The sequence below is a fragment of the Helicoverpa zea genome, chromosome 1, assembly GCF_022581195.2.
Source record: "Helicoverpa zea isolate HzStark_Cry1AcR chromosome 1, ilHelZeax1.1, whole genome shotgun sequence".
NCBI lineage: Eukaryota > Metazoa > Arthropoda > Insecta > Lepidoptera > Noctuidae > Helicoverpa > Helicoverpa zea.
This window is the reverse complement of record NC_061452.1, coordinates 10256661-10282360: the sequence shown is the minus strand read 5'-3', so window position 1 is coordinate 10282360 and position 25700 is coordinate 10256661. Positions and strand designations below refer to the sequence as shown.

Genomic DNA, 25700 nt, shown 5'->3' with positions numbered 1-25700 from the left:
AACAGTTTAATTACACACCTCCTATCCTTGTGGGACTATAAATAATTAAAAACACGACTAAGTACTTACATAGTAAAATAGTGCAACTCATTTCATCAAACTTTATAAACTTTTATTGTTACGAGTTATTTGAGTCCAATGGTTAAATATCCCGCCATTTTTTATTCTTTACACAATTTTTTAAAATTTTTCTGTCCTTTTCGTGCAATCATAGATGATAGACGATGGTAACTTGGCGTTGGTGTTAAGCGCTCCCCAGACGAGCAATCATACATCACACGGGAATCAAAACATATTTTTATGACATTGATGGCGTTGACATAACGAACTTGACAGAGACACTAAAAGATAAATAAAAATAGGTATTCAAGCGGGAAAGGAAAACAAACTTCGAAGTTGTGCAAAACTTAGGATAAGCTGTTCTAGAAGTTATTTAAGTATTTAATTCTAATCGCTAAATAATGCGGCGTAACTGGAGAGGTCGCTATCGTAACAATTGGTATCGTCCACGAAATAACAACAGTTCAGCTTCAGACAGCCAAAGTTTCCAAAATGCGTCTTCTCACAGAACATCATCAAGCACAGCAGGGTCTTCAAGAGCACCAGCTAATCAGCTACCTACTGTTTTGCCCATCAATGATAATAAAAATATATGGAAGCTTTACTTTCCCACTGAAGGTTTGAACATGTTTTTCTCAATATAACAAGTAACGTCTTACACTGTTACTAAGCGATTAATGTATGTATTTTCAGATCAACATGCTGATCCTGACTTAACAAACCACGTAAAATGTTTCAAGCAGTTTATAGAGAAAAACAAAAATCTATTTGATTTGGAGAAAATAGATCAAACTCGCAGTGTACCCTTAGATGTAACCAATTTAACAAATGATACAGATTTCATTGGTGCCTGGCCAAGTTTCAGTACAGAATTATTTGAGTACCCGGACAAAACTTTGAGGCTCCTGGAATATTCTTTACATGAAGTATGTACTTTTATTTTATTTTCCTTATATCCATTGTACATGAACAAATCTTTTTATGTTGCAGACTTTCAAATTTGAATCTAAAATAAGAGTAAGAATACTTAATCATCAACCAGTCATTCCACTAGCTAATTTAAAAGTTAACTACTTTGGTGAGTAGAAAAAAAGCTTTATAGCCAAACTATTCTACAGCAAATCAAAATTAAAAAGTCAAAACAAGATTTACATCTCTTACATACTTACCTATTATTTATATAATGTGAATATGTAAAACTATGATTGTTCTAAGCTACTGATGTAATAATCTTTGTCTTGTAATGAAGATTATTTTTTTATTTATTTATTTAACAGTTTATGTACACACACAGAATACAGAGAAGAAGAAAAATAGAACAGATAGTACAAAGGCACAGCTTATTTCATTAGAAATCTCTTCCAGCTGGCCCTTTATGAGAGAGTTAGAATAGAAAGAGTTGCAGATAGAGTGCGTAGAAAGAAAAGAAGCTATAACTAAAATAAAATAATCACGAACTTAACCTAAATATGTATATATAAAATATATATCAATATATAATATATGTATACAAATATATAAATACACTAAATACTATAAGCATCTATGATGACAAGGAAAGATAGTGTTCCTTCAACTTACGTTTGAATAATGCAACAGTCTGGCAGCTCCTCAGCTCAGGCGGCAACTTATTCCACAGCCGTACAGCATGCACGGTGAAGCAGTAGGAGTAGAAATCTGAAAATTTTATTATTTTCAGGCAAACTAGTAACAATAAAAGGCACAGTTATACGAGTAGGAAGTGTTGGACTCATCTGCACATCTATGGCATTTGAATGTTCTAGCTGCCATAATCTTCAAGCTGTTATACAACCTCAGGGTGTATTTACTGGTACATAGTCATTACTTACTTTCACAAGAAATAATATATTCCCATCTAAAACTTGTTTTAATGGATGGATGTTTTGGTATATAGCCAGTAGCCTTGATTTTCATGAATACTCCATTCTGATTACAGCTCCTACAACCTGTCAGAGTTGCCATGGAGGGTCCAAGTTTGAACCTTTGCAGTCATCTCCTTTCACAAACACAACAGACTGGCAAGTTGCAAAAATACAGGAAATTCAGTCACAAGTGAGTTTTATTTCAACGTTCTTGCAGCATGTTTCAAAAACTTTGGAGTATAAAACCTCCTTGGGAGCACTACCTACCCAACATGCTAATACATGTTCGTTTGTTAAATAAGGTCCTTTTGTAACCTTTCAGAGCCTCTCTGGAACTATACCAAGAAGTGTTGAAATAGAATTGCAAGGTGATCTAGTTGGCACTGCTTGCCCTGGAGATGTATTGTCTGTCACTGGTATAGTACAGGTAATAACAAAACAATATTGCTAAGAGCAAAGATGTTAATCAACCCATTAGTGGAATTCATAGAAATCATTCCTTCTTTATAGGTTCGCGGTGAAAGCAAAGGTGGCGAAGATGGAAAACGAGCAGCAAGGCTTCTCCAACTGTATATTGAAGCTGTTTCAATTCACAGCCACAGGAATCTGAGTAATCCAACATTATCATTTACACTGAAAGATTATTACGCCATTCAGGTACATCATATTGAAAATGTAAGTTCATTAAGCAATTGAAAAGTACCTCCATTTCTCTTGCTATTTCAGGAAATACATGGATCAGACGATGTGTTCAGACTTCTTGTCCATTCCCTGTGTCCTACAATATTTGGTCACGAGGCAGTGAAAGCGGGGCTCATACTTGGTCTTATAGGAGGCACTGAACATGACAATGGTCCTAGGTCCAACCCTCATGTGTTGGTTGTGGGTGACCCTGGGCTTGGGAAGTCACAACTGCTTCAAGCTGCTGCTCATGCTGCACCAAGAGGTGACTAGATCTTTAAAAAAATAAAATAGATGGTAGTATCAGGGTAAGTTGTAGTATTAATTTTAAACCTACTTTTTCAGGTGTTTATGTGTGTGGTGCTTCTGCATCAGCGGGTGGTCTCACAGTAGCGTTGGGGCGGGAAGCGGGCGGAGATTTCGCGCTCGAGGCAGGCGCATTGGTTTTAGCTGATAAGGGCGTATGCTGCATAGATGAGCTTGATAAGGTAACATTGCTGTCAGCTGTGATTGTGGCAATTTTGGGACAGGCACTAAGTCCATGCCTATTAGCCAGGTCAAAATAGACATTTGAAATAACAAAAATTCCCAGAAAGCTGATTTTTGGTGGAGAGCTAGATTTGATCATTATAAATAAAATACTAAAAGTCCCCATCGATCCCATGTGTGCGTCAAAAGTTATTCGAGGTTAAATGTCAAAATTTTAGGTTTTTTGACTTTTTTTCGAAAACGGTAAGTTTTATCAAAAAAGAACATCAGGCCAAAGTTGTAGATCTTAAAATTTTCTACACAAATGGCATCAACAGTTTTCTCCTAAATGTTACCATTCCTAAGATATCGCGATTCAAAGAGTTACACTACACATGATATGCACATATAAGCAACGTATATACGAGGGCTTTGAGTGTCAGACTCTTACTGACTAAAAACCGTCGTGTTCCGTCGTAAGCCTTTTATGTACCAGGGCCGCGGTAACTCTTTCGAAGAATCCCACAGCCCCGACAAGCCTTGGCCCTGCTGGGCCCCGCTGGGCCTGCTGACATGTCTCTGAGGAGCGCGTGGAACAACGCGCCGCCGACACGGGTTTTTTGTCTATTAACTAGACATGAGCGATGAGCCACCCGAACTCACCGCACAGAGACCCACGCCTACGGTGGCCGGGAGTCGTCTCGCGACACCCGGAGCCCTTGGTGTCTACCAGGTCCAGCGCGGCGGCCGGGATGAGAGGTGCGAACTCTTTGTCGTTCCGCCTCCTCCTTCTCGGACGCGAGAGGTCGCCGCCGCCTAAAGCCACGACCAGGACCCGACGGTGCTCTTCCCACACAGGGCACACCTGGACTGTGTGGTCCAACGTGCCCTTGGGGCTGTCCGCACAGTGGTGACACCCGGGCGCCTCCTCACCACCGATTCGATACAGATACAGAACAAACGTATCCGGTGAGCCGCCATGACTCCTCCCGAGCCACTCACTCCTCAAAGAGGGGACTTACAGCCACTATGGTAGCGTGCCCTAATTTACAACATCATGTGTAAAACAGAGATAAAGTTAGGAGTTAGGAGTTTACAGTTTAACTTTCAGTTGCATTGTATAATTTTGACAGCTTACTATTGTTAGGTAATAGACTGTTTGTGAAAATATTACTTTTTAAAAGAGTGTCTATGGAGTTTTTTGCCGGCTCTTCTCCATGAGACCAACTTTTTGTTTCATAGGAGCCTGCAAAGGCCTTTTTGAAATAAAAGAAATTTTGATTTAGAATTAGAATTTCAACGTGGGCACTCTAGCTTCAGTAACAAGCCACGTGAAGGTAGTTCAAAACCCGCCATGACCCAAGATAATATCGAGGCTAAGCGGCAGTTAATTCTCGCAGACCAACATGAAACATACCGTGACATAGACCTGTGGGCATAACGATTATTTTACATTCCCCAAAATTAAGCAAAGTCTTCGTGGTCAACGTTTCAGCACACCTGAAAAAGCTGTTGACTCACACAAATCGGCCATTTTGACTACCCCCACTTCAGAATGGAATAAATGTTTCAAGAACTGGTTTAAATGCATGCAAAAGTGCATTAAATGTCGCGGAGAATTCTTTGATAAACAATAAATGTTATTATAGTAAGTTCAACTCAGTCGTGCGCGCGGCCCTATGTGTGGGTAACCCTTGTACATATACAGTGACTTTGTGTGCGTGACAAGAGGTACAGTCGGGTACAAATACAGTTATTTAGGGGTTGTATACGGCTGTTTAAAGTACAGTTATTACGTAATTTAGTTTATTTATTTATAATGATTCTGTATCGCTACTTGAAAAATCAAATGATGAATTTTCGGATTCGCTACTTTCACCAATGTTAATTATAAATTCTGACTCCATGTCAAAATGTCTATAGTATTCTTCTTTTTTCTTTTGTACATGTCGACAAGTATTACCCAACATCCCTTCATCAATTTGACTTAAACGTTCATTTATGAGTTTCATTATTTCCGTCTTATTTTGGTCGACATTATGCGAAGCAATATAATTTTTTAAAATTCCCCACACATTTTGTTTCCATTATTATACTAAATTATAGGTCTTTTACATTCTTAGTCCACACATTTATTTATTGTCCGCGTACCCCGAGCTAGAAAATATGTAAGGAGTATTTAATTCATCTTAGATATTTCACTTCATTTATTTCTTAGATACTGTCAATGTCAATTTGAAAAGCCGTATGAGAAAATAATGATAAACTGTAAAATGTAATAATAAAAAGCTTTGAATGTTGTTTCATTTTTTTGAAACGCTACCTGACTCCTTAAAACATTTTCTCCGTGAAGAACTAGACATTTTCGTAAACGACTGTACCCATAACAAAAAGCGATGAGAACACGTCATGCTCGGACGACGTCACTGTCACACGAATGAAAGTTGTATATTTACAAGCCGACGCACACATAGGGCCGCGCGCAAATCTGAGTTGAACTATCTATAACCTATTAGATTGTCTACACTTATTTCAAACGACAAAACTTAAAAGGCAGCCCTCATATATACGTGGCTCATATGTGCGTATCATGTATAGTGTGACTCTTTGAAGCGCGATATCTCAGGAATGGTAACATTTAGGAAAAACTGTTAATGTCATTTTTGTAGAAAATTTTATAATCTAAAATTTTGGTCGGATGTATTTTTTTGATAAAACTTACAGTTTTCGAAAAAAACACAAAAAACCAAAAATTTTGACATTTGACCTCGAATAACTTTTGACGCACACATGGGATCGATGGGGACTTTTAGTATTTTATTTATAATGATCAAATCTAGCTCTCCACCAAAAATCAGCTTTCTGGGAATTTTTGTTATTTGACCACTACTTTTATGTCTATTTTGACCGGGCTATATGTCCAAAATAGACATGCTGACTTAAAAGAATTTAAAAAATAATTGAGTTAATTTTATAATAAAATTAAATATTGGACACATATTTTTTTTTAAATTTTTCCGCAAATCTTTCATTATTTTTGCCTAGTAAAGTCCAAGTCTTCATTTTATTTGTATTTACTAGTTTGAATGCTAACGGATTTTATTTTTGCATCTGTAATGACGTGTTCCAGATGACGGCCCACCACAGCAGCCTGCTGGAGGCGATGGAGCAGCGGCGCGTGAGCGTGGCGAAGGGCGGCGTGGTGTGCAGCCTCGCCGCCCGCGCCACCGTGCTGGCCGCCGCCAACCCCGCCGCTGGCAGCTACAACAGGTACCTTGCCTCCACTCACGCTCTTTCTTACATGGGAATCGGCATGCCAGAGGATTTTACCACTGGTCCGCTTAGCTACTGCAGCATTCTGCCTACTAACAGGTCTCTAGAATGCTATACAAAATACAGTTTTATTGATGTCAATCGCGCGCGCAGTCAGCAGTAGCAGACCCGAATATTTAGTTTCAATATTAACATTATTATAAAATTAGTTAACCATCGGTCACCAAACAAGCCTCATAGTGTGTTTGCTCATACCATTAACCATTACCATTTTACCCAATATACAATATTTTTACCATACCAGTTTTTACTATTTGTTTGAGTTACGCCAAACAAATGCCATATAATATGTAGGTTTAAAAGTCTCTTGACAAAAGTTCAATCCTGTGCCATACAGTCCCAATGCACATAGGCTTATAAATGCTTGTAGACAGTCTACTGGCCCAATATAATTTAGCTCGGCGCTATTTTTCCATTGATCTCAAAGATAATCGAAATAGCAAGATCAAGCTACATAAAGAAACAAAATGTCTAAAATAGTGGTAGGTTTATATTTTTTATGAAAAATTAATTCTTTCTTTTTAGATCCAAGACTGTTGCGGAAAACCTGAAATTGAATTCGGCTCTCCTTTCCAGATTTGATTTAGTTTTTATTCTTTTGGACCAACCTGACGAGGTAATTCAAATTAATTATATAGGTACATTCTTAGTTTATTTTCAGGAACCAAACCAGTACCAAAGACTTATAATCGTCAAGACTTTTAAGTATCCTATTCTAATGAATTTTTATTATTTATTCCAGAAAATGGACGCCATGTTATCAGAGCATGTATTAGCGCTCCATACTGGCCAGAAAGGAAAACAATCAACCAAAACTAGTAATTTGAATGCTAGTATAAGTACAAGCCAAACCGCAAATGAAATTTCGCTCAGGTAATTTGTTGCACTAAATTACTTTTGTCAATCTACCTGCCGCATAACATTGATTTATGTTCCTAAATCAATTTTATGGGCATGAAACTAGATTTAACGCCAACGCCAAAATTCAATCTAAATGCAAATCAATTCAACGTAAAGATTATCAGCGTGTAATATCAAAGCACTATTATTGCATGTCTCATCCATATATGAGATCTATAATTCTACCAATCCTGTATATTATCTCTTTCAGTCAACGATTACGCCTGAAGCCTGGAGAAGTAATCGACCATTTACCTTTAGTTTTGCTTAGAAAATATATAGCTTACGCTAGAAGATATGTTCACCCAAAAATAAGCACGGAAGCAGCAAATGCATTACAAAACTTTTATTTAGAACTCAGACACAACCATCAGGGTGGATCTCACGACGGCACACCAATCACGACTCGACAACTTGAAGCTTGCATACGACTGACCCAAGTAACATTATACTACTAATATCAATACCTACTATCTTTTGTATTGTTTTAGCAAATTATTATAAAGTAACTAATGTTTTGTATTCAAGGCGAGAGCTCGCGTGGACTTGAGAGAAGAAGCTACGGTAAACGACGCAAACGATGTAATAAGTTTATTAAAACATAGCCTAATAGACACATTTAGTGATGAATTTGGGAACATACAGCTTTCTAGATCAATAAATGGCTCAGGTGTTAGTTCTAGAAATAAGGTAAATAAATGATTGGTGTGTGTTTGAGATAAACGTAAATTCTTAATGAAACTGCAATGACATGTCATTAACTTTTCAGCTTAAGAAGTTCCTAGATGCGTTGACGAGGCGATCGCATCAACTAGGAAAAGATATATTTACAAGGCAGGAGATGGTACAAATACATAAAGCTGCTGGTGTAGCCGGAGATCCTCATGATTTAATTGAAGCAATGCACATACATTCTTACTTATTGTTAAAAGGATCAAATACATATCAATTGATTGCATTATAAATAAATTGTTAGATTTTTGTTTTATCTTTATTTTTTACTTCCATATCAAAAATATAAGTCATTAACATGGGCATTTCAAACTGAACAACTAAATGTATAAGTCTGTATATATTAAATAAATAACAAATAAATGTGATGTTTTTCGAGACAATAGTCTATTTATAGCTATGCTATTGCAGATAAGCAGAATTGAAGTAGTCCTTGACTGTACACAAATTAAGATCGCCTATTAATATTCTTGTACTTCAGTTATTATGTAAGAGTATTATTTATTGTGATTATATGAAGATAATTAAAAATACTGGCCCTAATTGATAATACTGATTTCAGTCAAATTATAGTATGTATAAATATTATTAGAATACAGTCTTACTTTCTTTCTTTTTTACATCAGTTCTTGATGGAACATCATGTAAAGCAATAGCAACATGACAGCAACAATACAAAGACATGTAGACTATAAAACAATTGTAAAATGATGGCCACTTAAGCAGCTCAAAATATAGATTACCAACTTCACTTCCTGCAAATAAATAGAAATTTGATATAGCTGATAAGCCTAACAGTGGTGCACATAAGAATGCAGTGAATCTGACTTCCATTGCGTTTGTATGTAGTACATTAGCTCTGAACAGTTTGTATCTTTCACTCTGAGCTACAGCTTTACCAATATACTCAATTACAATGCCTACATAATTTAAAACTGACCATACAAATATATTCCACATGGTCCCATGCCACATAAATATGAACATGAATGTAATAAAAGATGAAATCAATTTGTAAGTAATCTTAGCAACTTTAAAACTATTAGACAAAGTGATGAAAACTGGTCTGTAGATGTACCTGGAAACAAAGTTAAAAAAAATAAGAGAAAATTGTTTGTGTATTAAATATAACTTCTTTGAATGTAAACTTACTTCAACAAAAACCTGTACAGGCCCACATCAAAGTATCTCCACATTTGTGAGTAAACATGGATTCTGAATATACACCTGGGTGTTGGTGGAGGGTCAATATTGTCTAGTCTTGAATATGCTGCAGTCGTTCCATAAGATATGACATATTTCATGTGAAACTCTAATCCCATCCACAACCCTCCCCCACAAAGTGCGAGCGATGGCAACTTATTTATAGCCTGAAATTAAATATACAGTTAGTAAAATTAAAGATATGAATAAATCATTTTATTAACAATAAAAAAATTCAAACCTCAATCTGACTCTGCATCGCAAAAAAGTAAACGTAGTGGAATGCAACTTCCAGTAAAATTGAATAAATTAGAAATCGAATCATATCCAAAATAAAACTTTTTAGCCTCATCTGCAAGCTTTTATTGCTGACATGGAAACTTCTTTCAAATTCTTCATAAAGTATTATTGGCCCAACAAATAATAAAGGCAGGTACAATACATAACTGAACATATCTATGAGATCTTTATATCTTGTGGTTTCAATTTCTTTTGATTCATTTTCAGCTTGCAAGCACTTTTCTCTTTTGTCTACATAATCAAGACAGAAACTAATGCATCTTAATTCAACCCATGCTATTGCATAAAGCATCACAAAAACTTCTTCGTCTTCCAAATTTTCGGTGTCCAGAAAGTGCCAAAAGAAATACTTATACTTTAATGAATTGTACCCAGCCAACAGAAAAATGCTTGTCAACCATATGCTGATCTTTTTCCCTCCAGAAAAAATAATAGCCAAAAATATTACAGGTTGGGCAAGAATTATTGCCAACTGCCTCACACCCATGTAATTTATTATAAAAATTATACTGGATAAAGTGTACCAATATTTTATTAAGGCGGCATTGGTTCTTCGAATGATTTCCGATACAAAAAATTGAATTAATAAATAGAACCATGAAGTCTGTATGAGGTACTTCCATGTACTCCACTCAACATCAGACTCATCTTTCTGCCTCGATATCAATCGCCAGCCTGGATTTAAGTCCCTTATTTCATACCTGAGTTCCGGATTACTGTCTATAATTTCTAAAATGAAACATCAAGACACAAATTAATGAAATGAATTATTATAATTATAAAAACGGTTTCGTTTCATCTTTTGGCCTTACCTGTCTGCGCGTGAAACAATTTAAACAAGGAATAGAAACATGCTAATATCCATAAACTGAAGTGGATACAATTTTCGATACTATTCACTTCGTTTTTCATTGTCCTTTAATGTCCAACCAGGCAACCAATTCAGCCTCAAGTAAATAAAAAAATCAAAACATGATTCAGAAACAAGCACTAACAATTTTACACCTTTCAAATTTGACGGCAAATAAGTTGAGTGAATGAAATTCATTCATTCAATGAATGAAATGAGGAGTAGAACTAGTGCTGGAGTGCTGCTCAGACATAGACGTAATACGTCTATGAGCCATGACATGGTCAGAAGACCATAAAAAATATGAACATGCACAGCCACAGATAAAAGATAACAATTTCCTTCTGATCGTCTAGATGACACCTAAGAAGTTTGTGTTTAAGATTGAGTTTGAAGCTCCCGGAAGAACTCGTCAAGACTGGATGGAATCCGCGGACCGACCGCGCTAAGCGTTGCTTAACATGATGATCGATCGATCCGCCCGGCTTTGCCTTAGCCATTTGCTTTTCATGTACCTATATAGAATATTTCAACTTAATAATATAAAAAAAAAATACAACGTGGTAGGTAACTGACTGATGTTTGGTCGATGCTTATTGCTAAGGTATAGTGGAATGCACTCTGGCTGCTCTGTACCTTGTTGTAATTTTCAATTATTTTACAATCTCTTCAATCATGAAAGTATGCATTGTTGGTTGAGTGTTTTTATAAGTCAACCATTACATGTGTTTCCCACGAACCAGTGCCTCTTTTGATATAATACCTAAATAAATAACATCCCTACCTATTACCCATATTAAAATAAAAGTTAAGTAAACATCTCAAACGTGAAAGCATGAATGACATCAGCTGTTATGAATAATGAATAAAAGTAATAAAAAATAAACTTTGTAATTGCAGTAGTAAGGTCGAAATTCGCGATAGATTGAATACTAGAAATTAGTGGTCCCACTCCAACCAGGCTTCTCGAGTGATATTGAGGCAGAATTGAACTGAATAATCTCAGCTCGGTAGTACGGTCAAGGCGTTCAGTGTACCCGTACCTACTGTGCTGTAACAGTATCAAAATAATATTAAAGTAGCATATTGGTACAAACACGGATGTTGTTTTGAGAACGTGTTTCTTTACATAAACAAAGAAAATATGGAAGAGTGTGTAACTAAAACTTTGTGTGCAATATTATTAGTCTTGCAAATTACTTCAGGTGAGATATTTTTCTACCTTAATCGCTTAACATTAATTTATTTAAAAATTCATTGAAACTAAGCCAAGTTAAGGAAAAAAAAGTACACATGCATTCATCTGCAACATGCCTTCGAGGCAGCAGCTAGCATATTGATACAAGTAATTTATATTGAGAACTACTTTTTTGTAGTAATTAAACCCTGTGCCTTTTATTAAATATAGAAGCTTTAACTAAAACCACAATGGGTAATTATGGTTTTTATGAGGAGTGGCCATAATTTAGTCATACCAACCGATGTACGTTCTACTGGATTTTCCCGCGAAATCCAAACCAAAAGCACAGAAACTTTGTTTATCGTCTGCTTTAATGTAATAAATAGGTACCTATATTATGTGAAGATAACTATTGTCGCTTGAGGTCAAATCCGCAAATGTTTAAGCTTAGAGCGCTACAGATAAGTGTAAGATGATTCGCATTACCTTCAATATAAGTAGGTACATCACTGTATTGTTATTGTAACGATCAATAGTAGGCGATTGTTGGAATGGTAAACATAATTTCAATTTAAAAACACTCGTTATTTCCCCCAATTTACAAAAGTGAGTAATCTTACGTAGTAAGTAACTATTAAGTAGTGTCCAAGTGTTCATAATTATGTTATCGTTATTTGCATTACGACGAATGTTTGGCTATGTTTTTTTGCTAATTTCAACCTTTGTTTTCACATTATTTATTTCAGGTTTAGAATATAATAAACAGCAAAGGCCTAATGCGAATATTGACTTTTTACTGCACGAAGGAGGTGTTCAAACGAATGGAAATAAACGAGATTATGTAGGAACACAGTCATATGGTAGTCAGACGCAAACATCCAGTAGCCAAAATGGAGGCAGTCCTAATTACGCATCGCAATTTCCAGCGCTGGGCCCTCCACCGTCACAATCACAGGGAACTGGGGTGACGAACATACATACTGGGCGAGAAGGCAATAGCCAATCATCTAACGGAAAAAGGGACTATGTTGCACCTAGTTTCCCAACAGTTAAGCCAACACAGCAAAATAACCAAAACACAGGTGGAAATAGCCACATGCAAATTTCTTCAAATAGTCAAAATGGTGGTGGATCTAATTTTGCCTCACAGTTCCCTTCACTCCGTCCTCCATCTTCGCCACAATCGCCTTCAACACAAACGCAATCATCTTCTGGTAAAAGGGACTATGTGGCACCTCAATTTCCAACCCTGAAGCCCACGCAACCAAATAACCAGCCCACTGGGGGAAAAGTCAAAGATCTAATAAATTTCTATAATAATAAAAATCCAAATCAAGGAACATTTAGTTACAGTTCAGCCGTACAAGGTAATAAAAATGGACCAACGTCTACTGCGACCTTGCCACCAACAAGATTCACACAGCCGTTGACTCAGTCGACGATGTTAACAGGTTCGGTTTACACACCAAAGCCAATGAGCTTCAGCTCAGTTGTGGCAGGCAACAGACCTAATTCTCCCACATTTACGACATCTAAACCACCAACGAGAATGCCTGGTTCTCCTACTACTCGTCCAGGGACCCCTGTTTTGCCGAGTTCTATAGTAAATAATAATAATAGAGGATCAGGAACAAACACAAACACTGTAACTGATGCTGAATTAGAAGCGCTAAGTGAAGAGTTGTTAAGGAAAGACACTAACAATGCCGCTAAATATATAACCGTTAACTACCAAGCAAAAACTACTTCGCATACAACAGAAGACAAGGCACCTTTACCGTAAGTATTCTCCAAGCAAAGAGATATACTTAATGCATTTATATTTTTGTGCTTAAACATCTTCAATGTAATGACTCAGACTTGAGTAGGTACCTACATATTTCGTCATACAAGCTAAAAAGCTAGTGCCTTGGAAATATTTTAGAAATTTGTAGGTAATTATTATTAACTTTATGTCACAGATTAATCACCATATCTCCTGAAGTGTGGGACCTTCCGACAATTCAAAAATTTGTTCCATTGTTGGACAATTACGAAAGGGACACATTGGTCAATGAATACGTAACACCTCAGGTAACAAACTTTTTATGAATAAACTAGGGTACTTAGGTAATCTATACTAATATTTTAAAGAGGAAAACTTTGTTTGTTTGTAATGGATAAACTCAAAAACTACTGGACCGATTTTAAATATTCTTTCACCATTAGAAAGCTATATTATCTGCGAGTAACATAGGCTATATTTTATCCCGGTGCGGGCAGTAGCTCCCACGGGACGCGGGTGAAACCGCGGGAAAACGGCTAGTTTCCTATAAAATAAATAGTTAACGTCTAATTTCTTTCCGAATCCTACGATTTGACTCATATTTTCTTCTTGTTCCTGGTGGAATTATGACGAGCTAAATAGCGTAGTAAAGGTCTTTCCGCCAGATTAGAACTCTCCTTCGACCCAAATAAATACAATAACATGGTCATAAACACTGACAATTGTTATTGAACTGTTGAACTCGACAAAGATAAATCACTTTATTTACAATATTTACTTAGGGGTATTCTCTTCAGAAACAAACTTCACGAAATTGCACAAAAGTTGGGTATTATAATAATCCTAAAAAAATCAACAAAACGATGATGTATGATGTGATGATAAAGATGTTTATTTTAGTGGAGGCTGTTTATCAGAGTATCAATATTTTTTTAGGAAGAATTTATTTATTGTATTTCTATGTTTTAACCTAAGGACGAGAGGAGAATCGCTGGATATAAGGGTTTGAGTTTGATAGATTAGGGTTTTCAAATACAAATCCTGAAAACTAAACTCGTGATTTGATAATATAATTGCGCTTCAGTTGAAATTGATGTAAATTATTATAACAGGAAAGAAACGAAGAAAACGCTTTTATGGATGCTGTGATGTCTACAACTGTTATGCGACATTTAATGACGTTCCTCAAAAATAAAGGTAAGGAATAAAACTTCAGTGGTGGATCTGTCTGTCGTAATTCTTTTATATTTTTATGTAATTCCATTATACTTCTCTATGTTCTAGCCCACTGTACCCCCTTATGTACATCACTAAAAACTCTCTTATACACTACCTATACAGGAATGAATTTTAAGCAGTGCGCAAAAAAAACTGGTGGTCCAGAATCGTTAACAGAACACATCTGCATCATCAGTAAAAAAAATATTTAATTCTTTTGTCCGCCCTAAAATCAGCAAAATATGGATACCAACTATTCTTACGCGCGCCGAGCGGAGCTCCGTCAGTAAACCGGTTTCGCGTTGCCGCCGTGCATACTGTGACGACTGTGACCGTACTATCGGTTACAAAATAAACATCTTTCGATATCAATAACTTTTCTTTTTTGTACTAAAACACTACAAAATAAAAATATACGTATCTATAAAACTTATTTAACTATAGGTTGACAAAGTTTGCGCACTGGATAAAATTCATTCCTGTATGTAGGTACTCTCACGATATAGTCCCTTATGTACTTAATTGATGTGATTGTATCTACCTATGTGAATTTTCAACTATATCGTTTGGATGTGCCTACAACGTGTTTTGAGAGTATCCGCCCCCGTTCGTATAAAACACGAATCCATATCTTAAACATGTACCTGACAATATGGTTACAGGTTACGTGACTCCAGACCCGAGGCAACAAAGAGACTTCCTTAAGCAGCTGTGGTTTAGTTTATATTCAAGAGGAAAAGGAAAAATAAGCAGCTCGGGCTTCGAACATATCTTTGTATCTGAACTCAAAAATGGAGATGTTTTAGGTAAAAAGAATATACATTAACATACATAATAAAAACATACATTTAGGTACCTAATAATTTCAAGAGTATGAACATATGTTTTCTACATGTCACAGGTTTACATAATTGGATTTATTTTGCAAAAGAAGAAGCAGCCAATAGAGCTAATTACCTGGGATATTTGAAATACTCAGAACTAAATGATGTAAGTCTAATTTCAATTTCAAACTATAGGTAGCATTACCACATACGTATGTATTTATGTACCTACCTCTGCGTGCAGCATTCTTTAATACACAAAAATCATGTATTTTCTCGAACATTCCATGATTTTTTTTACTAATAGACATTCATTACGATATACTAAGGTACATTCTACTTTAGTAAGTTACTGAAAACAATAATATTTAATTCTATTTCCAGAAAGGGACCGTCATGAAGTTCCATTTTAACCAACAAGGTGTCGACAAGCCTGTAAGCACTATCTTCATTGGTACTTCGCCAGAGCTGGAGATGGCACTTTACACCCTCTGCTTTGTAACACGCGCTGACAACGACTGCAAACTTAAGTTGGGAACCAGAGACGTTAACATTATCACACATACTTTCCGTTACCGCAGTAAAAATTTAATAGGAAGCGCTTTCCCACAAATATAGAACATCTTTAACAATTATGATGTTCTAGTTTAAAAAGATTGCATTTTGTTGTAACTCCTCGCAAGATTTTTGTGTGATTTTCAGGAAGGCTTGCAAAATACTCTATTACCTCACAAAATTTTGTTTCTTTAGACATTACTTAAACATATTTTTTTATTAGATAAATAAAATAAGTTTATTTAAATTGTCTTTCAATTCACCAAAAAAAGACCTGGGGCCCGATTCTCCTAAGTTAATAATGACAAAATCGAATAGAAATCGAATCGCAATATGATCGCAATAGCAGTTTTAACCAAATCGGGCATTCTGCTACTAATAAAAGACCAATCGTATTCGATTGACATTTGATTGGTGTGCGATTGGTCTGCTATTTTGGTGATTTTGGTCTATACGGTAGTTTGCTGTACAATCATTTTGCAATCTTAAATCATTTGCAGACAAAATGATTCATTATTGAATGACAGAAAAGGATAAAAACGTTTATTTCAGAGAAAAAATAGCGGAATGCCACATACGCTTCAATCGTAATCGAGTCGGGATTGGATCTCAGTCGAACCGAGTCGAACGTGAATCGTATGACGCTTAAGTAAAATTAGGAGAATCGGGGCCCTGGTGGCTATGTAACAACCGCAAGGATCGACCGCTCATAAGGTTAATTAAGCGATGCTTGGCATGCTCGGTCCGTGGATGAAAGACCAGTTTGTCATAACGAGGTTCAAAAAAACCAGAAGTGACCACTAGTTTTACAAAGGGGGCAAGAGGTCGGTTGGCCGGGTAACTGAGTTGAGGTAGTGAGATATTTGGTGAGACACTGTTACCTATTTATTTGTATTCTATAATAAAATTGCAACATTAAACAATAACGAAATTGCCCCCAAAAATCAGTTAATAAAGGATAATTCATTACACTATGCAATTTAATTAAACGTCTAAAGAGTGCCTTACAATGATAGGTGACTCCAGAAAAGAGCGGCAATTTAAAAATAAAACTCTCAAAAGGACAATGCTCAAAAAAAACCCAAGCCCGGCGCAAACGAAAAGTAACTCAAATTATAGGTAATAATAAGTAATGAAATACTGCATAGGAGGCATCATCGAAATCAATGGCTAAATGTATGAAATTGCTATTTGATTTTTTAAAGGGGTAACATGAGCAGCTGGGGCTTATAGTTTAATTAAAGTGCTATCTGAAACAACAAACAAGTAATATGGCAAGTAGTTAATAAGCTTCTCCAAAAAGATAAATCAATACCGAAATACAGGCTGCAGCGCCCACGTCATCGCGTCATGAGCGTTTTACATTACTTAGGGTGGGCTAGACATGAGGAACAGTTCGCGCATCCCGCAACATTTTTGGATCTCGTCGTGTTAGAAATAAAGAATCGATGACTTTTAAGCGTTATTAGATATTAAAATGAAAAGTGCATTCATATCCTGTTTTAGTTCTATCATCCTATTATTTTGTAAAAGTAGGTAGAATAGTGGAGAAGTTGCTATAAAAAAAAAAAAAAAAAAAAAAAAAAAAAAAAAAAAAATTTTTATTTCTCACCACAAGGATACAAGTAATAAGCTAGTATAGTAACACATAATTTCACATTATATTATAGTGGTTCATATGCCACAAACGTTACACCCTATCCCCTGAACTAGGTATAGCCTGTATCTCAGGAGATAGTTTGTTCAGTACAAGTCTCAATCATAATTGATTAACTTTTGTGTGTCACTGCTCAGATCATGTCATTGCTTTATTGATTTACGATGAGAGAAATTATTATTATTTTCTATTTTTATACAAAATTTAAAAAAATAATGCATGCAGAAGTAGTGTTTGGTATGTGATGTGTGAGGTGTGTTGGTGTAATTGTGAAGATATATATATAGTACATGTGTGGTGTAATATGTATGTGTATGATTGTATGATGATGATGTGTATGATTATATGGTAAAGGTAAGCAAGTTTTCAGTCTCTTGGTAATTTAGTTGTAATAGGTACTTTTTAACTAAATTTTTAGCTTCATGTGTGGTTAGATTTTGGATGTTACAGTTTTTGTTTATTCTATTGTAAAGTTTAGAACTCATGACATAGTAATGTCTTTCTGCGAAGGATGTTGTATGTGAAACTCTAGGACAAGGTGGGGGGTTCCTGCGTCTGTTGTTGTTGCACTGGAGTGGGGAAACTGTCCTGTGTCTTCTCTGAATAGATGCGAGCACATAAAGCTGCCTGATACTTAACAACTGACAGTCAGCATAAAGGTGTGTTGTTGGATATTTAAATGGCTTTCTAGTCATGACTTTGAGGACAGCTCTTTGAGCCCGCTCCAACTCAAGGAATCTGATTTTTGACGCTCCACCCCATACTGGGATGCAGTAATTGATAACAGATTGGCACAGTGATACATAGATTTTTTTGAGGAGCTCTGGCGATGCAGATTCTCTGAGGGTCTTAAATAGAAAAATCATTGTTCTCAGTCTGGCCATTACCTTGTTCAGTTGTTTGTCCCAGCGAAGATGTTCATCAATTTGAATACCCAGATATCTGACTACAGTAGCAGATGTTAGAGGTTGGCACTGACAGTTCTGTGACTTATCTGGACAAGAGTGTGCTATTATGTTAAATGAATTGGACGGTTTTTTATTTTTCCTTATCGTGAATGTTACATAGTAAGTCTTATTTAGATTTAGAGTTAGTAGGTTAGCATTCAACCAAGCCATCATTCCAGCAAGGCAATCCTCAGCCATCTCTTTAACAGATTCCCAACTAGGTCCATGTATCACAATCGCAGTGTCATCTGCGTACGTATACAGGGTTACTGGTAAGTAGACCGCATCCTTTCAGGAGGTGATAGTATAGGTCAATACGGACAAATTTGACCCTGGGATACACTGGGCAAAAGTTAACCCGTTTCAAGATAATCAAGTTTCAAGATCAGTCGTCTAGGTACACGTATAAATTTTCATTATTAGTCAAAAGTCTCGTTTTTGTGGATTTTTGTGTGTTTTTGGATAGAAGATGAATCATTACATAATAACAAACCATAAAACTGCACAAATCACAGAGGAAATTATAGCGAACAGCAATTACTTTTTTAGTAGATATTTTCTCAAAAATATTACTCTTCATTTTTTTGTGCAGAATACTTAAAAAACATCTACATTTATCTAGCTATCCAAACAGCCACAAAACACACAAAAATCTGCAAAAACAAGACTTTTAACTAGTAATAAAAATGTATACATGTACCTAGACGACTTGTAAAGAAAAGATCTTAAAATTCGATTATCTTGAAATGGGTTAACTTTTGCCCAGTGTATCCCAGGGTCAAATTTGTCCGTATTGACCTATACTATCACCTCCTGAAAGGATGCGGTCTACTTACCAGTAACCCTGTATATATTTGTATTTGGTGAGGAGATTTTACAGAGGTCATTTATATAAATTTTGAATAAGGTTGGACCCAATACACTCCCTTGAGGCACACCAAACGTTACAAGCTGTTCGTCGCTAAGGTAGGAACCGATTTGAACTTGCTGTGTCCTATTTGTTAAATAATCTTTGAATAATAGAAGAGGGTTTCCTCTGATACCTATAGTCTCTAGTTTAGATACAAGTATGGGAACAGAGACTGTGTCGAACGCTTTCGCCATGTCTAGAAAAATGCCTAAACATTTGTTTTTGTCGTCTAGTTTACTTGCAACGAACTGTGTTAGGTCCAGTACAGCATCTTCAGTGGATACACCACTTCGGAAGCCATACTGGTTATCGGCAATAATGTTGTATTTATTTAAAAATTCGTTAAGTCGGGTATTCAAAAGTTTTTCGAGTATTTTAGACAATGCTGATAATACTGATATAGGTCTGTAGTTGTCGACACAGTCTCTGTTTCCTCCCTTGTGAATTGGGTGGACGACTGCCTTTTTAAATGCCTGGGGAAATACTCCTGTTTTAATGGATTGATTGAGTATATGAGTTATGGGTCCTATCAGTGATTTTCTACAACACTTTAATAGATTGGATGATATTTTATCCCATCCCGTTGCGCAATTGCTACGTAACTGCAAGATTACAGATTCCACCTCACTTTCATTGGTTTCAAGGAGAACAAATGAGTTTACCGAGGGGGGAGATTCATTTTGTGATAGATCTGACCGTCTGTTTTGACTCTCAGAAATTATTTTATGTGCTAAGTCCTTGCCAATATTAGTAAAATATGAACATACCTGGCCAACAGCTGTAGCAGGATTGTTATGGATATTTAAGAGTTCTGTAGGCGATTTTTTATTTTGTTTTGTATGGGTTATGTAAGAAGAAAGAAAGAAAGAAAGAAAGAAAATACATTTAATTACGTAATTGAGGACGCATACATAAGTACCTACATAAACAATCAATATAATAAATAAAACAAAAAAGGGCTAAAATAGAAAGAAAACAAACATGAGGGGGTAGTATGCGTCACAACCACGCAATACGGCCCTCGCTCAGCATGATGCTGCGACCCCGTGCGAGACAAAGTCCCAGCGCTGATTTTCAGCGACAGCCGAAACTAACGTTATGGCGTCCAACGGGTGATTATGCGAATATGTGTTAAATAAATTGTGTTTAAATATATATTAAATAAATAGTGTTTCTTTGAAGAATATAATAGAATATAATTAGTTTACTCCATATGATCAAAATACATGTGGTCGCGCCATTAATTATCTATGCCTGTAAACCATAGAGGTCAGTGCTGTAACTTAAACATCTGTCAAAAACTATTTCAGCTACTGAAAATAAAAATGTATTTTTAATGGCGACCGACGCTTTCGTACTTTATTATAAGAGGGTAATATGCTTTACAAAATATTGTATAGTGTGTATGTATCATACGAGATAAGTATCTTGAGCAACGAGTGACTAAGTTTTATCTTATCCCAGTTTGGGATCGTGCGAGGTGTTATAAAATATGCTTTGTCATGACGGTGGGTGAGTAGAAGTTACACGTGGATTGCGAATAGTACGTAGTAAGCAGCATTCAACTTTAATTAAAAAACAACATTTTAGTTAAATTAGGGAATATAAAAAGTAAGGAATAATAATGATTTAATTAAATTTAGAATTAACATTAAAATCGTAATGAATTGATATCACAGGTACATAAAAATATATGAGGACATAACAAAGAACACAGATGAAGGATATTTGGAGCAATATGAGCCGACACAGCCCCTCCTCCAAGATTGCTCAACGATCAGGAGCCACGCTTCTGCTACAAGTGTGCCTCCAATGCATCCCACGCCTCAGGAAATCCCTACACCAGCGCATGTACGCCATGACCCCGTAGGTAAGTGACAATACAAACAGTTACCATGCGTATCAGCCAGTTTGTTCCCTTAATAAATGTTTTTTAAGTAGGTATTTGAATGGTAACTTTGATTTCAGGCGTCGCAATGGTGGAGGGATATCATTCCAACAGCGTGTGGCTGCAAACTTGAAACAACCTCGGAATGCTATGGTACGATGCATTGGTACCACCAGAGGGCATACCACGGACCGGAGACCATGATCTGAACGGATGGGTTTCCAGGTCAACTTGCTATATAGGTATTCTGGTTTTTTTGAATCAATAACTCCAAAAAGCAAATTGGCCAAGTGCAGCCTCCTCCTGGCTGCCATCTTTAATATATCCAGATTATTTATGTACGGAGTCACGTGGCTTCTTCGAGGAATGTTTGTGCAGAACCGAACACAGGCATTTTGAATACGCTGTATAACGTGTTCTGTCCTAGAAAGAAGGCATGGTCCATACACTATATCACAATAGTTTAGCCTAGATAGAATAAGACTGTCAACGAGTTGTTTGCGCAATGGGATGGACAGGTACTTTCGTATTCCATACAGAACCTTCAGTCTATAAAAACAGTTACGCAGAACATTATTGATATGGGCCTCAAACCTTAATTCGGGATCCATAGTTAAACCCAGATTGCATACTAGCTCAACTCTCTCAATGCTCTCGCCCATGACTGTCAACGCAGGATTAGTGGTCAAGATTGTACGCACTTGGTTCCTAGAACCCAGAACTATAAACTTCGATTTAAGGGGGTTAAGTACCAGAGAGTTCACTTCAGACCATTCAACCACTCTCTGCAAATCTTCGTTGATTTTCTGCACAGCCACAGATGTTTCATCAGCCTTGAAAGAGATGTACAATTGTATATCATCGGCGTACATATGGTAATTACAGTGAATGAATGACTTTGTGATATCTGCACTGTACAGTATGTACAACAGGGGCCCCAAAATCGAGCCTTGAGGAACGCCCCTCGACACGCGGAGGGGGGCGGATGACACCCTTGACCCATCTTCTGTGTGCAATTCCACTAACTGAGATCGATCGGAGAGGTAGCTTCTAAACCACTCAACTGCATCAGGGTCAAAGCCGTAGAAAGCCAATTTGGACAACAATAGAGTGGTGTTGATTGCGTCAAAAGCGCGGGAAAAATCTAGCAATGCCAGGATTGTACCCTCCCCCCTATCGCGCGCTTCAAGAATATTCCCTACAACATCAGCCAAAGCCGTTGCAGTACCCCTACCCTGTCTAAACCCTGATTGCAGATCTGGAAGAATTTTATTTACCTCCAGAAAATTTACTACTTGGGAGTAGACTACCCGTTCTAGAATCTTGGAGAGGCAAGGCAGAATACTGATAGGTCTCAAGTCCTTTGTACTGACTGGATTATTATTTTTGGATATAGGTCGGACGATAGCGCATCGCCATAGTTCAGGGAATGTACTCGTGGTAATAGAGCAGTTAATTATATCAGTAATGGCTTGCAAGGCATTAGGCAAAGCAAGGGATATCATATCAAGGCTGATACAGTCGATACCTTGTGCATTAGATCCCAGGCTCTTAATTATCTTAAGAACAGCCTCGGCGTTGGTCGTTGTAAGACTGAATGTGGCATCACCAAAGCTATGTGTCTCAAAGTAGGACTGCTGTGACACATTTAGATGACAGTTGCCCGGCACATCCAGGAACGCAGCATTAATTTCATCAGGGTTGTTGAAATGTCCTGGTAGTAATCTTTGCGTGTGATCTGGCAGCACATCAGACTTTAGGTTGCGCCATAACAGTTTAGGGTCCTTAATATGGTCATTGATGCTCTTTGTGAAATATGATTTCTTCTCGCTAGCCAGGGCCGTAATAGCTTGATGCTTGAGTTGAAGATAATATTGCTTATGTCCTGGTAACTTAGTTTTGCGAAACCGTGCCCTTGCCTCATCTCTCATCTTCGATATTAGCCTAACATTATCAGTTATCCACGGAGTGGGACGGGTTTTAAAGGTCATGCTTTTGAGAGGAGCATGGAGATCAAAAAGCTGATTCAAAAAGAAGTTAAATGTTTGCACCATATCATTAACATTACTCATGTCACCAACCGATGACCATGGTATATTCCCCAAATCCATTATGAAGTAGTCCTCCAGTATGTTTTTGAGCGGACGAAATACAACCGACCTGGGTTTGAACGTAGGCTTTTTAAAAATTGTCTCGCATGTGATAAACGAGTGATGGCCAAGCTCACTAATATGATTCACAATGACGTTACGAGTAGGAGCATCTGTGCAGACAACATCAATTAGCGAACTACTGTCTCCCACATAGTGTGTGGGTGTTTGCACTAGCTGTTGAATATTCAAGTGATTGAGAAACTCCGTAAGTTCTTTCGTTTTTGTGCTATCAACATCTAACATATTAACGTTAAAGTCTCCCAACAGAATCAGATGATCATAAGGTGCCAACCCACTAATGCTGTCAGTCAAGGCGTCCAGAAAAGTATGTAACTCTAGCCATGGTGGACGATAAGCAGTGCCAATAAGTAGTTTTTTTTTATTGACATTGAGGTTCAGCCAGAGCTGTTCCACATTGCTGTGCTCAGGATGAGGTCTGATGCGCGCAGTGATTCCATTTTTAAGGTAAAATGCGACCCCTCCGCCTCGCCCACCACGGACAGTCGTGGGACGCGGTATGTGTTTAAGTCTATACCCAGGCACACTAGGCGCGCGGCCATCCTCACCCTTGCGCAACCAAGTTTCGTTGATAGCCATTATATCCACGGAATAGTTGCCCATGGCTATCAGAAATTGATCTTGATTAGTCCCCAGTGAACCTGCGTTTAACAAACCAAACTTGATGTATTTAGCTGGAGTCATTTGCATTTGTTATGTACTGTAAATTTAATTATGTATATAGATTTTGTTTGTACTGTATATAGTTTTTTGTGTATAATGTATATAGCTATTGTATAAAATATATATAGTTTTTGTAGATATTGTTTGTGTATATAGCTTTGATATATAATGTGTATAGCTTCTATATATAATGTATATAATAATAATTTTTGTGAAATGTTAGTGTAAGATTTAACGTGTTTATATAATATAGTTATATAGATTTGAAACAATTTTGACTCACCATATAAGCAAAATATGATAACCCCCTGATAGAAAAGAGTGTGACGCATATTCCCCCACTCATGAATGCTAGACACACACAATGACAAAAATAATAAAAACAGACAGTAATCAAGTTGTTTCATTGACAGATCCAATAATCGCAGCAATGTCCTCGTCGGTGCGGATTCTTTGGGTGGAGTCACCCGGGCCCTTCCTAGCCAGTATGCGACCTCGCTTCGTCCAAACAAACCTCCAGCTGAAGAGGCTAGCAGCGTCTCGCGCCTTCCGAAACAACCGGCGATTAGTTTTAGTGAGGCGCTCGTTAAGGAAGAAACGCTGCGGCGGGCCAGACATGTCCAGGTCAGCAGTCGTCGCGCCCCGGCGCACGCGCGCACTCGCCAGCAGCTGGTCGCGCACATCGCGCCGCGCCAGGCGTACCACTATGGCGCGCGGCCGCGGCACCGCCGGACCGGCAGAGCTTGTGGCGTTGAGCTGCCTACCGCCCACCCGCTCCGCACTGACGATGTCACGTTCCTCCAGCGTGACCCCCAACTTGAGGCCTATTACCTTGGCAATGTGAACCGGGTTGTCAGCTGTGCTCTCGGGAATATTTGAGATTTCGATGTCATTACTGAGAAGGTCTTGATCCCTGTCGTTCAGTTCCCTCCTTAATTCTTCCACAATCCCCTCCACGGATGAATGTGTGGAAGGGGAGGTCTCCCGCCGCTGTTCCAGTGCATTAATTCTGGCCTCCAGGCCGTCAATACGGGTATTGCAGCTCTGCATGGATAATTTAAGATCCATCATCTCCTCCAGCATCTTGCTGCGGAACTCCAGAAGGTCAGCACGCATCGCCCTCAACTCCTCCACTAGAGTCAAGTCGGAGCCAGCTTGCGGCGCAGGAGGAACAGACGATAGACTCGCAGATTGTTGCCCGACGGTCTCAGGTAAAGGGCTGGAACAACTAACAGTCCTGGTGTTGGGTGAACTCGGCACCACGCTTGTATGTTCTACAGGGCTGGTGCTAGAACAGGGAGGGCTTTCCGCAAGACCTCTGACTGGAGTATCCGCCCTATTGTCCCTTAACAGGTTCTTCTTACACTCTGGGCAGCGCCAGCCTGCAGGGACAACGCCTTTTGCTACAACTCCTACGCACCCTCTGTGGTACGCCATTTTGCATTTACCACATTTAGCGCCCTCTGCCGGTACCATAAAGCGACCGCAACCGTGGCAATTGACACCAGGCAT

General features: G+C 37.7%; 5 protein-coding genes across 7 annotated transcripts; 2 read left to right on the top strand and 3 right to left on the bottom strand.

Moving 5' to 3' along the window:
* The first annotated feature begins 349 nt into the window (after positions 1-349).
* LOC124632126 (DNA helicase MCM8-like) lies at positions 350-8313 on the top strand. Of its 3 annotated transcripts, none has more exons than XM_047166823.1 (15): positions 350-678; positions 754-785; positions 1051-1138; positions 1760-1891; positions 2018-2133; positions 2266-2370; positions 2454-2600; positions 2670-2889; positions 2970-3112; positions 6223-6362; positions 6951-7041; positions 7168-7298; positions 7537-7765; positions 7854-8015; positions 8095-8313. In XM_047166823.1, the coding sequence occupies exons 1-15, from the start codon at positions 462-464 to the stop codon at positions 8287-8289; spliced, it is 2148 nt and encodes a 715-aa protein (XP_047022779.1). In that variant the 5' UTR covers positions 350-461; the 3' UTR covers positions 8290-8313. The 3 variants fall into 3 exon arrangements, with proteins under 3 accessions (XP_047022779.1, XP_047022770.1, XP_047022763.1); XM_047166814.1 differs by having other exon boundaries at positions 754-872; XM_047166807.1 differs by having other exon boundaries at positions 754-986.
* On the bottom strand, positions 8298-10596 carry LOC124632144 (protein-cysteine N-palmitoyltransferase Rasp). Its single transcript, XM_047166834.1, has 4 exons — positions 10373-10596; positions 9502-10289; positions 9210-9427; positions 8298-9135 (listed from the first exon to the last, which is right to left on the bottom strand). The coding sequence occupies exons 1-4, from the start codon at positions 10470-10472 to the stop codon at positions 8646-8648; spliced, it is 1596 nt and encodes a 531-aa protein (XP_047022790.1). The 5' UTR covers positions 10473-10596; the 3' UTR covers positions 8298-8645.
* Positions 10597-11400: 804 nt separating this feature from the next.
* On the top strand, positions 11401-16199 carry LOC124633499 (endoribonuclease CG2145-like). Its single transcript, XM_047168742.1, has 7 exons — positions 11401-11615; positions 12337-13369; positions 13552-13663; positions 14468-14552; positions 15236-15379; positions 15475-15563; positions 15782-16199. Exons 1-7 carry the CDS (start codon positions 11555-11557, stop codon positions 16013-16015), a joined length of 1758 nt encoding a protein of 585 aa, XP_047024698.1. The 5' UTR covers positions 11401-11554; the 3' UTR covers positions 16016-16199.
* Positions 16200-18137: 1938 nt separating this feature from the next.
* Positions 18138-24209, bottom strand: LOC124646345. Its single transcript, XM_047186473.1, has 5 exons — positions 22632-24209; positions 21987-22187; positions 19705-19939; positions 18497-18603; positions 18138-18236 (listed from the first exon to the last, which is right to left on the bottom strand). The coding sequence occupies exons 1-5, from the start codon at positions 24207-24209 to the stop codon at positions 18138-18140; spliced, it is 2220 nt and encodes a 739-aa protein (XP_047042429.1).
* Positions 24210-24403: 194 nt separating this feature from the next.
* On the bottom strand, positions 24404-25700 carry LOC124633929. The gene has a single exon (XM_047169344.1). It carries the CDS (start codon positions 25698-25700, stop codon positions 24582-24584), a length of 1119 nt encoding a protein of 372 aa, XP_047025300.1. The 3' UTR covers positions 24404-24581.